We start from the raw sequence: 17321 nt of genomic DNA on the forward strand, positions 1-17321 counted from the left end.
ACTATCTGTCTCAGTGAAGTGGACACCTTTTTCTAAATTCTCACCATCTCCCATATCCACAGAGCCGAAAGATGTTCAGGTTAGTCAAGCATCAGCATTATGGAGGGCCTCAGGGGTCCAGCCCACCCAATAAAGACACCTCAGCTACAAGTTACAGCAATTCATGCAATCTGGTAATGAAAAACACCCATATTACTGAATTCAGAGCAGCTAATGTTTCTCGCAACTGTTGTCAAAATAAACCGCTGCGATGGTGTGCTGTCACTGTGCCAGAGTCTGACCAAAACACAGAAGGGCCCTTTGGTAGCGTTCACTGACCCACCAACCATGACAATTATTGGACACAAAGAGATATTGGAATAATTTTAAATGCTAAACACTCCACAATGCACCAGAGTTAAGGTTTCCACACAAAGGATGAATGTGGTCTTCATGGTTGCCCATTAGTTATCACCACTGCAGTATTCTCTTTAACGGTAAGTATCACCACTCAAAGTCTCCACATCAGCACTGGTACAGGAGAAGAAGTAGTCAAACCCTGAAGCCAAGAAATCACAGAGTTTTTTCCAAAGTGAAAAAGTCTCATCTTTTCAAATATGTGAATCGCTGAGCTCCTGTTCGTGTCATTAAAAAACCCCACCATGATCATACACTCATGTCTTCAACTAGGGTGCGGCGCCAGCTGCAAAACATGCCAGTTAAAGAAATCGAGAGCTGCGCGACCGTCCAAAATGAAGCTGTGGCCTGCGCCAGCAGATGTGATGTCACTTTTGTTGTCCAAAACTGTTTGCCAGGGTGAAAAACGGCGAGCGTAATGGCAACATGTTAGATGTCGAATAAGCAGTCAACTAAGGCACTGCAGTTGGCGTCCCGTTAGGGGTATATGGCGCTTTTCTACTTGAGCACTCAAAACGCTTTATACATGTGTCATTCACCCTTTCACACACATTCATACAAGCACTTTTTTCTAAGTCTAAATGTGTGCTCACACTCCGATGAGTAATTTTAGGGTTCAGTATCTTTGGCGGGCAGATTTGAGGAGCAGCCAGGGATCAAACCACCAACCTTTCAATTAGTAGATGACCTGCTCTACCTTCTGAGCCGCAGTCACTCAAAACGACCCACTGTGGAGATGCCAACAGTAACCCTGCATGTTGAAAAATGACACATTTAAAGCATCACATCAAAGAATCTGTTCCCAAAGTCCAGTTAGAGATTCTTCTCAAGCCCTCCACACAGGTGCCTCGTGAGGACCTTTCTGACACTGTATTTTAGCGCATTTCCTATCATCAACTTTCATTTTTACACGCAAGGTTATTGTTGTAAAGCAGTTTAAACAGAAATCAGGATCCTCATTCAATTTTAATGCCTCAACTTAAATTCAGTTTTATTTATACTGCACCAAATCACAACAACAGTCACCTCAAGACGCTTTATTTTGAAAAGTAAAGATCCTACAATAATACAGAGAACAGCCCAACAATCAGACCTCCTCCTATGAGCAAGCACTTGGCAACAGTGGGAAGGAAAAACTCCCTTTTAACAGGTAGAACCCTCCTCAGGGAGGTGCTGTGACCGGTTGAGGGATTAATAATGACTAATAATTAAATGCAAAGAGATGTATGAACATATCGAGGGTCAAAAGAAACCTAAACAGCAACACAGCAAAGAGCCAAGACACGTCATCATGCCTCACCCTGTGTGTCCTTACGCCCTCGCTACACTCTACTGCTGAAGGACAGCTTGTGCATTTCTGTGAGGCTCCGACAGATGTGACATAACAGCAGTATCCGACATCCTGGGAATGAGAACGGGCCTGCTATGATAAAGAAAACACCACAGCAGCAGTGTCATCTGCAGTCTTCTCCTATCTGTCACCTCTCAGATATCTAATAAATATCCAAATGAAAACAGCAACTGTTCTCAGTCAAACCTCCCTGAAGGTAAAAAAGATGTAAAACCTCCTCCCTGCTAAGCTATTCGAATAAATAAGCTGGCATCTAAGCAGCATGCTGATTGATTTCCAAACTTTGTAAATAAGAAAAACAATTTTCTAAATGCCAGCTTGTGTTCAGCAGCAGAAGGAGCAGAGCTGAGGAGGTTGGGCATCTGTTTGTCGGTTCCTCGGTGGCTCAGCAACAACCCAGAGCAGCGTCTCCATCAACACACTCCAGTGATTTCAATAACGCTCCACTGGCAATGACATCTCCCCAAGTAACTCCGTCAAATTCACCCAAGTACCTGGCGTCTCAGAGGACCATTGACAGACAGGACCAGAGAACGTGTCTGTGGTTCTTTTTTTTTTTTAACTCATATTTGAACCTAAAATCTTCACTTTTTTCAGAATCGCAAGTAATTAAAACTGATACACGATCCAGGTCTGTGAGCTGGAGGAGAATATCTAATCAGCCGTCGTGTCAGACGAGGCTATTTTTGTCAACAGTCCCACCATATCATCTTCTCTCTCTCTATGCTAATTACCTTCAGGGCAGAACTGTCAAAGCAACATTTCAGAAGGTGCTGCGCTTTCACAAAGTAAAGTTTAGGCTAGAGGACTGAGGGGCTGCAAAGGATGTCAAACTAACAAGATGGTGAAGACAGAAAGAGACAGGGCAGGCATGGAAATGAGCACGAGAGGCAAGCAGAGGAAAAAATACAGTCAAGGGAGACCGGTAAGGAAAACCAGGAGGGCTGGGAATGCTTCTGTATCCTGACATTAACCACCTCTTTATTAATAAAGGTTTAGTTGTGTTGAAGTCAAAGCAAATTTTTCTAAAAGTTAAATAATAAAATAATCCTGAAATAGTAATGTTTCAGTTTGAAGCATATTTGCATTTCATGTGAAGAAATAAAGCACACTAACTTAGAAGACAGATGTAGCTTCCAGGTTTGAATGTAAATGAAATTACTTTTCATTGGCCAGCAGGGGGCGACTCCTCTGATTGGAAAAACACATCCAGCTGTAGAGAAGTCAACGCCCCTCAGCTCCCCCGCTCTGTGACATCATCAGCAAACACTTTTGTAATCATTTGAAGGGCTCGATTGATAGTTTCAGGTCATTTTGAACGTGCATGGGTTCCTTTTGTAGATTTAGTTCATACGCTGTTCGTACGTTTTTTAGCCAATGAGGATGCAGTCCTCGGTTTCACAAGTCAGAACCACCCCCTCGCTCGTTAGGTAGTGACAGCAAGGACTTTGGTACATAGACTGTATATAAAGGATGGACTGTCTCAAATAGTTTCACCAAGAACAGAGCTGGAGTCATCATGTTAGCACAGTTAAACAGAACAGATAAAAGAACCATGAGAAAACAGCTAGCCTGGCTCACCTGAGTTTAAAGAATACAGTCTCCAGCACTATCACCTTACTAACCTAGATAGGCAGCAAAAGCGGTAGCTGATAGCTACCTAGCTCTACCCTCTTGTCTGAAAAAGGTCGTGTTTGGTTTCACAAAATTCAGATGGCCCAAATGCCAAACTCTTTAAATTAGCAGGCAATTTCAAGGTGGCTACATCCATTTTTATATAAAGCTGGTATATGGTAACATCACAGTAAGATAACAGAACCACTCAAACACGCTCCCTGAGCCCCTGAGTTTAAAAAAATATATTAGATAACCAATTTTCCTTAACTTGGTTTTCATCCAAATGTAGAACAATTTTTAAGTGAATTTTCAGAAAACTGGAAAAAATAAATGTAGATTAATTTGGAAATATGGCTTTTCTGATTTTTCTTTAAGGTAATGTGAATGTTTCCTCGTCACTTCGTCATCAGTCCTTCACCAAATCTGCTTTCACCCCGATTTCTTTCAACAGTGCTCAACCTTTAAGGCTTGCTCTGTGTCAAAACAATACAGGTTTTTAGGTTAAAGGTGCTGACAAGCCCAGCTGTAAGAGTCTCACCTCACTCCCAAAACAAAAGAAAATCTGTGCATTTCCCAAACTGCTCCTTTAACTGTGTCCTGTTCCCTCTGCAGTGTCACAGCTGCTACTGTGTCTCATAAACTCGTAAGCACTGTGAAGCTAGCAGAACGGGTCAGTTTCCAACTGTTTGCAGGAACCCCTCATTAACAGACTTTCATCATGATCAGTGAGGAAGACTTGGACAGGTACATGAGCCCACACACACACACACACACACACACACACACAGATTTTTACGTATATGCGCACACACACATGCTCTTACAAATGAGCCCACACATGAGTGTGCACTGATAGACAGAAATGCCTCTAATGATGCTGATGACAAACCTCTCTGAGTGCCAACACCTCAGAGGAGCCTGGAGAGATGCAGCACTTCACGCTGTAAACATAACGCCATCCATGTCAGCTCCTCTTTACGCTTTCAGCTCGTAGCTACCATCAGCGCTAACCTCAATTATTTAATTTTGCTATCAGGTCAGCATATTTCCACTGTACACACTGCGCAAAGCTGCCTGAAAACGTAATTCTGTACAAAATAAAGGGCGATCAATTATCAAATCCAGAGGATGATACAGCTCCGTGTTTGACAAATGGGCTCATTAACTTTCAACTGGATGGTTTGGCATGCGAGTGGGATGGGAGGGAGGCATTAGCATAATTTATGTTCAGCTCTATGGAGACATTTGTACGAACCCAACATACACATGCAAGATAGGAACGCTCTATTTGCACAAACAACAAAACACAAACTGTAAAACACATTTTAGAAAGTGGCCAATAAAACACGGAAGTGTGCACGGCTGGATTTAGCAGCCATGAGGAATCCTGCAGCCGCTTACAGACACGTGGAAGTCCAAATAGACAAATGATATTACTACTACATATTTATATCTTATACCTGCATCTACCTGCAACAACCGTGCAGGTATACATGAATGGATTTTTCCAATGCTGAAAATGTCATGTGCAAAAAAAAAAAAAAAAAACCAAGATGCTGAGTGAGCCGAAAAATGCAGAAAAACGAATATTTTCAAAGAAAAATCGAGACATTGTCACATGATTATCTTCTGATCTTCATTTTCTAGAAGCTAATAATAGCTGCATTCATTCCCACCTCATTTACACACATTTATTTCATGAAACTATGAAACAGCCTCGTGTGTGTTAACACCACAGGGTGATAGCAGTATTTGCTGAAGCACACTTCATTACAGTCACAGCGTGCTGTCTTTAACAGACTCTCCTCATGTGTTGATCATAATTATTGATAGCTTGGTATAATAAGCAGCCTCGTTTGCAGTTGTACTGTTGTCTGCGTCACTGTTTAGCTTTCTCAAGGTGTGACAACAACAAAAGTGGCCAGTAGGTGTCCCTGTGGAGAAAACACCCAGGTCACATGACCATGGCTAACTGAAGTTTAGCAAGTGAAACACGCACGTTAAAACCAGATCAGTTAAAATACGTTTTGTTTATATAGTGCCAAAACACAACAACATTAAGGTTTGTTTTGCTTGTGCAATACTTGTCTGTGTAATAGCATTCACAAGATATGATGACTGCAAGAGTGGCCAGTAGGTGTCACTGTGGAGACGGCTGTCAGATTGTTTTAAAACCTCGATAAATTTCAAACGTTTCAGATTTTCACAAAGATGCTGAGGCACTAACAAGTGACTCAAACCACCTGATGTAACAGCATGAGGAGGGAACAGGGTGTCTTTCTATTTTATATTCTGTTCTATATTATTGTAACGTCCCCTCACTCAGTTTATAATGGTTTGATCCACTCCTATATCGATTGCTCTGATTTGGTTTGGTCAGTTTTTGAAGTATGGAAGCTTGTTTCTCCCACCTGGGAAGAATGTTTTTTACCATCAACAGGTGAAAATTTCAGGTTAGAGATCTCAAAAAGTTGACCTGGCGATGATTTCAATTATGGTTCAGACTTTACGATGTTAAATAGAAATTTAGAGATAATAACCCAAAAACGTTGGGTTTTTTGGGAAGAAGATTTTTTTTTTTTTTTTGGCTTTCTAAGTAGTATTTTTTGATTTGCAGGCGTCTTTGTTCCTTAGAAATAACCTGTTTTTGAATTGCTCTGTACCTTTAGTAACATTACACCTGAACCTGTGTTACAACCTCATAAATATTATGATTATGGCCTTGTCTGCAATCGTTAATATAAAAGATTTACTTTCACAGTGATGACAGTGCAGAGATCTAAAACAGACGGGAGTATCAGAGGACAGCACATAGATGAAGGGAGAAGAAAATGACTCGCTTCTTTGATGAATCTCAGCGTCAGGCTGTTCAGCTTCTTGCACCGACAGATCAAACCGTGTCACGGGCAGCAGCAGAGGTCTGCGAGCCCGTCAGCATCACCACGGGGCGGCACATCGCGCCATCCTCCCTCCCGCCGTCGAATAAAACCTAACAAGCGTGGCCGGGTACTTTCTCAGGTTTCATCAAAGGGAGAACAACAAAGCACAGACATCAACAGCGTGCATGCAGTCCACAGAGAACAACAAGAATCACTGGTCACACAGGTTCACCCATCAATCACAAACTCACTATTGTGTCCTGCAGCTCAGAATATGACAGGGAAAATAACAATGCATGAAATGAATAACCAAAATAATAAAGCTGTTAAGGGCATGCCTGTTTTTTATTTGGGTTTTATATTTTTGTGCTGTGAAAGAAGCATATAATTTACCTGGGCTGACAGGAGGTGATGGTTTGGGGACTAAAAAATAAATAAAATGGAGCAAATACAAACAGCAGTTTCTGAGGTTTGGTGACCTGAAGGCTGAACATTACACAGTGACCAAAAGATACAATTTCCCTGCCTGTCGATGAAGATTACGAATCCATTTTTCCACACGTCTTTAATAGATTTTTTGCGGTTTTAAGTCTTATCTCGCCGTGACATTCTTCAGCTTCCTCTGCAACACCTCAACTGAATATATTTCTTTTTCTGAATACCAGAGGGACAAATGTTTTTAACAGTGATTTTTTTCTGTCCGCAAACCCCACAAGGCAAATAACCAGTCGGATTCATTTATCACCGACACAAAAATGTGAATGACTAGATGAGTTAAAAATACTCTGCAGAAGAAGTGACGGCGCCAAAAGAGGATTAAGCCCGTCGCCTTCCTGCCATAACCTCGCTGTGCTCACAGAGAGTCACACATTTTCATTCAGGCACACAGTTTACGCAGCATTACGCAGGATTAATGGTGCAGACTGACTGTTTTAGAGATGATTTTAACTGTGTCTGAACCTCTCTTGACCTATATCCTTAACTGGAGCAATGCAGCAATGTCATCCTGGAGGGAGATGCTTCATTAGTTCGAGGATGCCCGTGTGCCTGTTTCCTGCGTTTTTTTGGAAGCTGCAAATGCTGCTCTAATGCCAAAGACGAGCAGAAAGGAAAAAGATAAACTACATATTCCATACATAAGCTTAAATTGCACTACAAAGCAGATACATACTTAAATAAAATGCAAAGATATATGAATAATACATACGAAACATTAGCCAAGTTTGTGAGAGGCTCACTGTACAGGGAGTGCAGAATTATTAGGCAAATGAGTATTTTGTCCACATCATCCTCTTCATGCATGTTGTCTTACTCCAAGCTGTATAGGCTCAAAAGCCTACTACCAATTAAGCATATTAGGTGATGTGCATCTCTGTAATGAGAAGGGGTGTGGTCTAATGACATCAACACCCTATATCAGGTGTGCATAATTATTAGGCAACTTCCTTTCCTTTGGTAAAATGGGTCAAAAGAAGGACTTGACAGGCTCAGAAAAGTCAAAAATAGTGAGATATCTTGCAGAGGGATGCAGCAGTCTTAAAATTGCAAAGCTTCTGAAGCGTGATCATCGAACAATCAAGCGTTTCATTCAAAATAGTCAACAGGGTCGCAAGAAGCGTGTGGAAAAACCAAGGCGCAAAATAACTGCCCATGAACTGAGAAAAGTCAAGCGTGCAGCTGCCAAGATGCCACTTGCCACCAGTTTGGCCATATTTCAGAGCTGCAACATCACTGGAGTGCCCAAAAGCACAAGGTGTGCAATACTCAGAGACATGGCCAAGATAAGAAAGGCTGAAAGACGACCACCACTGAACAAGACACACAAGCTGAAACGTCAAGACTGGGCCAAGAAATATCTCAAGACTGATTTTTCTAAGGTTTTATGGACTGATGAAATGAGAGTGAGTCTTGATGGGCCAGATGGATGGGCCCGTGGCTGGATTGGTAAAGGGCAGAGAGCTCCAGTCCGACTCAGACGCCAGCAAGGTGGAGGTGGAGTACTGGTTTGGGCTGGTATCATCAAAGATGAGCTTGTGGAGCCTTTTCGGGTTGAGGATGGAGTCAAGCTCAACTCCCAGTCCTACTGCCAGTTTCTGGAAGACACCTTCTTCAAGCAGTGGTACAGGAAGAAGTCTGCATCCTTCAAGAAAAACATGATTTTCATGCAGGACAATGCTCCATCACACGCGTCCAAGTACTCCACAGCGTGGCTGGCAAGAAAGGGTATAAAAGAAGAAAAACTAATGACATGGCCTCCTTGTTCACCTGATCTGAACCCCATTGAGAACCTGTGGTCCATCATCAAATGTGAGATTTACAAGGAGGGAAAACAGTACACCTCTCTGAACAGTGTCTGGGAGGCTGTGGTTGCTGCTGCACGCAATGTTGATGGTGAACAGATCAAAACACTGACAGAATCCATGGATGGCAGGCTTTTGAGTGAGCTTGCAAAGAAAGGTGGCTATATTGGTCGCTGATTTGTTTTTGTTTTGTTTTTGAATGTCAGAAATGTATATTTGTGAATGTGGAGATGTTATATTGGTTTCACTGGTAAAAATAAATAATTGAAATGGGTATATATTTGTTTTTTGTTAAGTTGCCTAATAATTATGCACAGTAATAGTCACCTGCACACACAGATATCCCCCTAAAATAGCTAAAACTAAAAACTACTTCCAAAAACATTCAGCTTTGATATTAATGAGTTTTTTGGGTTCATTGAGAACATGGTTGTTGTTCAATAATAAAATTATTCCTCAAAAATACAACTTGCCTAATAATTCTGCACTCCCTGTATTGTGAAGTAAGTCTGCAGACACAAAATTGGCAAATAAACACGTTAGAAGTGAATTAATACTAATAAATAATACATGGTATGAGCTTAATCTTTCTCTTGGTTGCTTATGTTGCTCCTTACTGAACAGTAAAGGATGAAAAATTACATTCAAATGCTTTACGGGGTAAAATATGCATTCATATCCAGACTGAGTACAAACACAAATGAGTGTGCTATGTGTAAACAAAGTCTGGGATCAGATTTCCAGTAAAATGTTAACAGAGAGACAACAAGGTACTTTCACTTCTGTTTACATGAGGCAGGAAAAACTGAGCTTAGGATTATAGACAGTGCATAAAAGATGGAAGCAGTGAAGTCATTGTGGAAGAGCCTTAAACCTGCATTTTGTCTGATGGCCAGCAGGGGGAGAAAACAGCTCTCTACTCCCTATTGCCTGAGTAAACCCAAAGCAGACACACTGGAGTTTAATCTGGGTTACTGATGGCTTTCTCGGGAAAAAGTTAAGGTCAAATTTGCCCCAAAGAAACCACAAACATGGGTCAGATTTGGGCCAACAGCCCTGCTCATGACACCAAGAAAAGCTTGTAGCCTCAAAATAGCAGTTTCACTTACTCAGTAGCAAACATCTTTTCTAATTGGAGGTAGCTTATCTGTCATTTGTTGTGTCTGCACTGCAGGAACTGGAGCCTGTTGTATTTCTCACAAATCTGTATTCAGGGTGTTTTGCAGCTCCTGGTATTGAGTATGTCATAATAGCCTCTTGGTTTGACGCGGGTGAACTGTGATTGTTCAAACACACTTGACGCAGCACAAGCAAAAAACCACCTTCAAAAAATATTAGTGTAAGATTAAGCAAGAGCTCTTTACGCTACGTTATTGAGCCTCTATGCAGCAGAGTAAATACACAACACAATGCTAAAATCTTTGCTAGCTATTCTCCTCAACTTGCTAAACATTCACAACGAAGAGAGAATTATAGCGCTGACTGCATCTCTCCACTAAGGCTGAAAAGTCCCTCCACACCATGAAGTCAGTCTGTGATATTTTCATGTCAAGAAAATGTCTCCCAATTTCTTCTTCATTTCAGTGTAATATTTGATTTTTAGCATTTATTGTGATAGAGCAGTGGAGAATAAACAGGAAAGCTAAACAAAAAACAAGCAGGAGCAACATAATAAATGACCTCAGTGAAGACTCTGACCCAGGTCGCTGCATTAACCTTATTTGATATATGACTGTTGATCTACTCAGTAAACTAAACTGGCACCACAACACCAGACCAGGGGGATGTTCTTCGTACCTCGCTTACTACATCCAAGATCAAATGACACATCCAAGATCAAATCATCGCGCTAACCGTGAGCTCGCTAATCCGGTTGTCCGAACGCACCTGTTGTTGACGATTAGTATAGCTGGCTGAAGTAATCTGAGATCACTGGGTGGCTTAAAAGGGGCTACGCATCGATAGTAGAAACATTGATCGGCAACCCTGTGATTGGTCGGCGAAGATGTCGAAGGAGCGCGCGCAGTATCTCACGGCAGCAGACCAAGAACTCTTGATTGAGGGATATCAGGAGTTTCAGAGTTTAATTAAAACGCAGGGGAACACTGCAAAGGCTGCAAAAGCAAGGAGAGAGGGCTGGCAGAAAGTTGCTGACAAATTAAACTCGTAAGTGATCCATGATATTACATTATATCATGTGATATTATTTCATTCCACATTATATTATATTACATCATATCCTCTTTCACATTAGAGCCACAACAGGACCCACTAGAACATGGGAAAAAGTAAAAGTGAAATATAAGAATATTCTACAGAATGGTAATATTTATCACTTATATTGCTTTTAGTCTATGACAAGAGACCCTGGAATAATCTGTTTGTTTATAACAGCAACCAAGAAAAGGGCAGAGCAAATAAAGACAGGTGGTGGTCCTGCACCCCCTCGTCACACCCCTTTTTGTACTGTGACATTTATTGACATTGTGGGTTTTTATGTGTGTAGTTTGAATAACACTCCATCACTTTTACCTGTTCCCATGCAAGGGGTGACTGAAGCATGCACAGTAAGTCGGGAGTAAGTATATACAGTACAGTAAGTATATATATATATATATATATATATATATATATATATATATATATATATATATTTGGAGAGAGAGAGAGAGAGAGAGAAAGTAAATAATAACCTCACGGGAGAATCGATATCTCTCTATGAGCACACCGTCGCGCCGAGCTAAAGGATCCCGTCTATCCCGCAATATACGCTAAATTCTGTAAACTCTCCTTATCAATCTTGCACCTTCCTTGCTCGCGTACAAACGGACAGGACATGGCTGCGACAGACTTCCCAAATCCACCTTCGCTTTTTTAGCCGTGGTCTGTCATCTTGATTGCACGTAGTAATTTACTATTACTACTCTAAAATATGAATTACATCTGACATGATCTACTACATGTAATAGAATGATTAATAGTACATTTCCCTTTTTTTCGGAAATGACCTGTATGTATCTGTATGAAATCAATAAAAGAATCAAATACATTATCTTTAGTTACATTGATAATATTTATTTATGGTAAAACAGTGGCGAAATATCGCTCTTGCTTTCATATAACTGCAGCGGACATACCTGAGAGGCCGCGATCTAATCCTGTTTACATAAAGTAAACCTGCTCCCGAGCAGGCTTACGCTTACGGATCTGTTGCTATGACAGCAAGCCCCAGATGAGCTTCGGAGAACCGAACGATCCAAGATCACGCGAAATCGTCAACATTCAAATCCGGCTAACTTGCTTAGCGAGGTACGAAGAACAGGCCCCAGAACTGACCAGCGTAATCCTCATCAACAGACAAAAAAACAAACAAACAAACTGATAAACCAAACCAATGAAATGAATTACCAACCTCTCGCTGGCTATGATAGCGCTTCAGAGTTCTTATCCTGCGTTCCATTTGAAGTCAGGGATCGGAATTTCCAAAGTTGAAGCTGCCCAAACAACCCCGACCTAACAATCCCAGGTGGTGGCAGATAAAACTGAGAAACTAAATAAGCCGTATGCAGCACACTGACCAGGCTCGATCCATGAACGTGCTGCAAAAATACAAGCACTGCTCTGTACTTCTGGTGGTGCATCGGTGGCTCTACCTTACTAAGGAGCAAAATAAAAATCCAACTTTACTACTGGAGTGGACTTAACTTGGGAGTGACATCACTTCCAGCTTCGTTGGAACGCAGTATTATCAGCAATGCAAATGCAAACAGAAAACAAAGCTTTGAATTATGTATTACCTCTGCAGTTTGTACTCACCCCCAGGTAGTCCCCAGAACTTCTAAAATCAGATTAACTGCTGTTGTATATTGATTGTTGAATACTGAATTGTTTCAAATGGGGTTAAACTGAATATTAAAGGATCTGGAAAGCAGTATTGGTCATACTTTCCCTTCCTAACTGTCTTTTTACTTTCTCTTAGGTAGTTTTGGAAGCTCATACGTGGTTATGAATGCTAACAAGATGTTATTTAGACCCTCGAGCAGCATGTGCTTGAAAAAAGCTGCAATTTCACAGCTGAAGAATGTAAAATATGACTTGTCAACATTAGTGCACGTTTAGGGGCTTTTAGAAACACTAATTGTGAAATGATAATTATGAAGCGGACAAATTGTCTGTGTAGTTTATGGTCACTGAGGTCAGCAGCAGCTGATGTCTGCAGCCGTCAACACAAACTGGGTGATGCAGGCTGCCAAGGTCAAGGAGAAGATCTCAGCAATTACCTGTGTGGCCAGCCGTCGGGCAGCGTGTTGAGTCTCTACCCTCTAAATATGACTAATTGCCCCTGCTGTTCTGCTTCTTATGATACAGGTTAGAACTCATTACCAGAATGTTCTGCATCACTGGGCTCTACAGAAGACAAAGAAGGGGAAATAAACAAGCATCTAACCTACCACACAGGCCTTTTTGTGTCTGTATACTTACCAATAATTGTTTGGTTTTATTTGGTGAAGTGCATTAAAGCTTTTGTCCCTTCAGGCCCAAGTAGGGCATAATTCCCGTAATTTTTTTTGTAATGGGAAAATGTCCTCCGGGGATTTCCGATACCTCTACCAAGCTCACTTTGCTTGGCATTAGCTGCAGTAATACCTTTTTCATTGATTTGTATCAGCGCCTCTGCCTGCACTCTGTGTGTAGCCGAGTAAGATGCTGCATAAAAAAGTTTTAGCCTCTAAAAGTAAATTGAGGATGCTCATAACAATTTGCCTTAAACCAGCTGCAGCTTAGTGCAGTTTTTCAAGGCACGTAGCACTTGGTCCCAACACCTAGGGAAACTTTTTGCAAGTTTATAGGGATTTACGTTTTTCTTCATGAAATCATTTATGATCAGGTGGTTTTGGGCAGGTTTCAGATCTCTGGTGTCTTCTGTCACTTTAGGGAACCTCAGACTCACTGCATGATGCTAAGCTGAGGATTCTGGTTTTAGACAACTTTCAAGCTCTACTGGTTTTTGAGTGGATAAGAGGACCTGGGTTTAAGACTGATTTTGAACTTTGGCTTTAAATTTGTTTTTGAGGTTAATCTCGGACATCATTGGTGGCTGGTTTGGACCTGTTTTGGCTTTGGTTTTTGGTTAATTTTGGACTTGGTTTTAGACGGTCTTTTCAAGAAACCCCGTAATATTCAGATCTGTTTTCTGTGGAGGAAAACTCATCTGATGGGGGACTGTATATTTTGGTACTCTGTACTGCTATAGAAGAAATTTAGGATGATGAGACAAATGTATTACTGTATAATCTGAAGTACTAATCTACTGTAAAAGTTTTGCATGCCACAAAACCTTGTCTGCGTGCCAGCACTGTCGGTTGGTGCTGTCAGCCAAGCAAAACAAACAGGTTTTACAGTACTTACATCACCTCAGCAGTGTACACCATAATGCTTTATAATAAACCTGGTGGAGCTGCAGTTAACGACAGGCTACAAATCACCCTGCGTCCTTATTAGACAGGTCCTGTTTGCATATACGACAGTGTTTCTGTTGTAAGGTTATGTAATAATTTTAATGGGTTAAACAACACGTCAGAACACAAGACAAACTGCCAAGGGTGCAGTATTGACATATGACATTTATTTTCAGTTCAGCTATGGGTGTGGTGGGAAAACAGAAGGAAAGACAAAGTCTTCACAACACCTATTTAGAGAAATGCTTTAGCTACACCTTTCTTAACCGGAATTTAAATATGATTCCTTCCTCTCTAGGCTTGGCCTGAAGGCTTAAAGAGGCTACAACACCCGTTTCCTCCTACGTGGATCAAACAGCGCTTTACACTTGATTGAGGAAGCATATTGAGCGTGTTTTCAAACAATGAAAGCTAAAATGAGCTATAGACTTTCACCATGCCTCAATCTTGACTGAGAGATTAACAAATGCCAGAGTTATCTGCAGCATCAGGCCTGGCAGGAAGAAAACAGATGCACTGATAACAAATAAATCACATAAATCTAAACACATTAATCCTAAGTATTTTCACATTTGCATACTATCTGATGCAAATTTGTGCAGTCAGGATTTACTAAGGATTAATGACTTCTGCATTCTTCCACTGTGTTTGAATGGTGAGGCACTTCCAGGATTTAAAAAAAAGCTCTTCCTGAAGCTTGACACCAAACACTGAAAAGTAATTTAGACAATAGGGACCTACCCTGGGATTTCACCATGAATTGGAGGTGAAAAAGGTGGAGTTACATGTTATAAGCTTTTGCACAAAAAGGCCACCCTGCCCCACCTCAACAAGGACAAAAAAATAGAAATGGAGCAAACACTTGAACTCAGAAAGACTCAAATGTTGTTTGAGATATTAATCAAAGACGAAACAGCAAGAAAATTTCCCAATTTCTAATGATTTCTCACGTTCTTAACTGAAATATGCAATTTAAAAGCAATAATTAGCCAAAGAAATCCAATACAGTTAGTGAAAATACACTATTTTACACATCTGTTACAGACACTTGTAAAGGAACATACACAAAAGGTTCTACAATCATGTATTAACTTAGTTACCGAGTTGTATTAGTATTGGAGTTCCTCAGGGCTCAATATTTGGTCCTCTTTTTTTTTTTTTTTTTTTTAGCATCCATATGTTTCATTAGACCAAATATGTAAAACAGTTAAATCAACTATGATTAGGGTGACAGTGACTACAATCCCACAGGTTCTGTTTCCAATCTTTATGGTAAGCTAAATGACCTGTTTTTGTTTTATCAACTATTGTTTTGAAACCATTATATTATTGTATTCAGGAACTTTTCAAGATGCCAAATCTTTCTTAACTCATGCAAACACAGTTAGATGATGAACTCTATTTCAGGATACTGCAAGACAAAACAACACAATGCAAGACTGAAGAAATTGTAAGGTGAATTCTTGCCTTGACTGACCAATAAAGACCAATCCAGGCACCAGAGATAAACTACAAGAAACAAACATGTGAGGAAACTGTGGTTTGACCACAAGAGACTGTCCTGTGCATTCAGAAATGCCTAAAAAATTAGAACAGATCAAATCATCTGTTGGTCCAGCCATCGCACCACTGGGGCAAAAGGGCTGTGTGGGTAGGTAGAGCAACTTGGTGAGATTTTGTGAGGCAGCACTGGTTGCCATTGTGACAATATTGTGTAGTCTGAATGACTCACTGGGAATTCCCATCTCGAATTCTTCCTACTCAGCCCATCTATCCTAGAACTTCTAGCTTTCATGATATTTTGAAGCTCAATAGACACAGCTGCAGTTTTAAAAAAATAACTGTAAAATGTTGGGATAAAATACTCAAACGACTAACATCACTGCAAACCCCACCCCAAAACTTCCTGCACTTTTATATAATAGATTACTACGCAGGCAGGGACTTGTACCCGGTTAAAGCAGGGTCTTAAGATAGATCTTTGAATGCCTCGTCAAACATTAAAAAAAAACATATTTCAACAGTTAACATCCCACAGATCACCCGCTATGCCACACTAATTTGATTAAAAGACGCCTTGAGCATCTTCATAGAGGCTGTATGTTGACTCCCCTCCAGCAGCAGGATGCCTTGAAGCTGCCCTCTGCTTTGATTTCATTGGTCAGTGGGCAGTAGCCCAGCTTCTTGGGTACCATGTCAATTCCCTGCTCGTCTGCGTGCGGGTACGCTCCTCCCTGCTGAGCTCAATCACACCGCGTTCAAACTGCAACTGTGACCTACACTGACAGTTAATGCTTTGTGCAAATCAAACCAGCTGAGCAGCAAAAGCCCGACGCATGAATGACTGAATACTGTACACACATACACACACACACAACCGACGAATTCCTGCTTTGGCCGCTTGACCCAGAGCCAATTAAAGCGGGACGCATGCAGCTCGGTGTGGCCAATCTAACGCGCCGCTTCACGCTTACCTGCCCACTGTTTGGTTGGCGAGCTGTCTCATTCGGTTGAACTGCTTCTTCATCTTGTGTTTTTCTGCGTTACCACCGAGCGGTAGAGCCACTCCACATATCTCATTGATGGGATAAAGTCAGATGTCCGCGCTGGTCTACAGCAGGCGAGGAGGCTTTAAACATCCACGGCGTGCATCGCGGTGGGAAACACACGGGAGACAGTCGGCGCGTTAATTCCTCCTCATTTTGCTGATGAGGACTGCGCGTCTCTGTATCCGCTCCGCTCCGCCGCTCCGGAGATGCTGGACCAATTTCTCTCTCCCTCTCTCTCTCTCAGCCCTGAGAGCTCGACGTTTTCAACCAGTGCATCCTGGGAAATGTAGTTTACCTACATTCCTCCTACTGGAGAGCGTCATAGTCGTGCTAAACCATCACATTTATAATCCTGATTTAGGAAATGTCTGTGCACTGTGAAAAGGGGGACAGCAGGGACTTAATTTTTGCCTATAACTAAAATCCATCACATGAAATGAAAATGTTCTACCTAAAACTTCTCCTCAACAGCCTTGATTGAAACAATGTTTTCCCTTAATGTCATATATACACTCACCTGATACACGTGCTCCTTTTTACAAATATCCAATCAGCCTTACATGGTGGCAAAGTTAGTGCCTATAGTCATTGTTGAGAAGACTTGCTGAAGTTCAAACTGAGCTGTTGGTGCCAGGTCTGAGTATTCCAGAACTGGTGTATACTGGGATTTTCCCACACAACCATTTCTAGGGTTTACAAAGAAAGGTTCAAAAGAAGGAAAATATCAGGTGAGCTGATAGGAAGACAACATGACAATCATAACCACTCAT

At 41.3% G+C, this 17321-nt stretch overlaps 1 protein-coding gene across 1 annotated transcript in view; it reads right to left on the bottom strand.

The window, feature by feature from the left end:
• The window catches only part of LOC100699214 (rho GTPase-activating protein 44), a 102746-nt gene extending 85950 nt beyond the window's left edge, over window positions 1-16796 (bottom strand). The window contains exon 1 of the mRNA XM_025909706.1: window positions 16477-16796. Coding sequence (XP_025765491.1) covers window positions 16477-16529 — 53 coding nt within the window. The 5' untranslated portion in view covers window positions 16530-16796. The remainder of the gene's footprint in view (window positions 1-16476) is intronic.
• Between the last annotated feature and the right edge of the window lie 525 nt (window positions 16797-17321).

This window comes from Oreochromis niloticus, linkage group LG8 (assembly GCF_001858045.2).
Source record: "Oreochromis niloticus isolate F11D_XX linkage group LG8, O_niloticus_UMD_NMBU, whole genome shotgun sequence".
NCBI classification, from domain to species: domain Eukaryota; kingdom Metazoa; phylum Chordata; class Actinopteri; order Cichliformes; family Cichlidae; genus Oreochromis; species Oreochromis niloticus.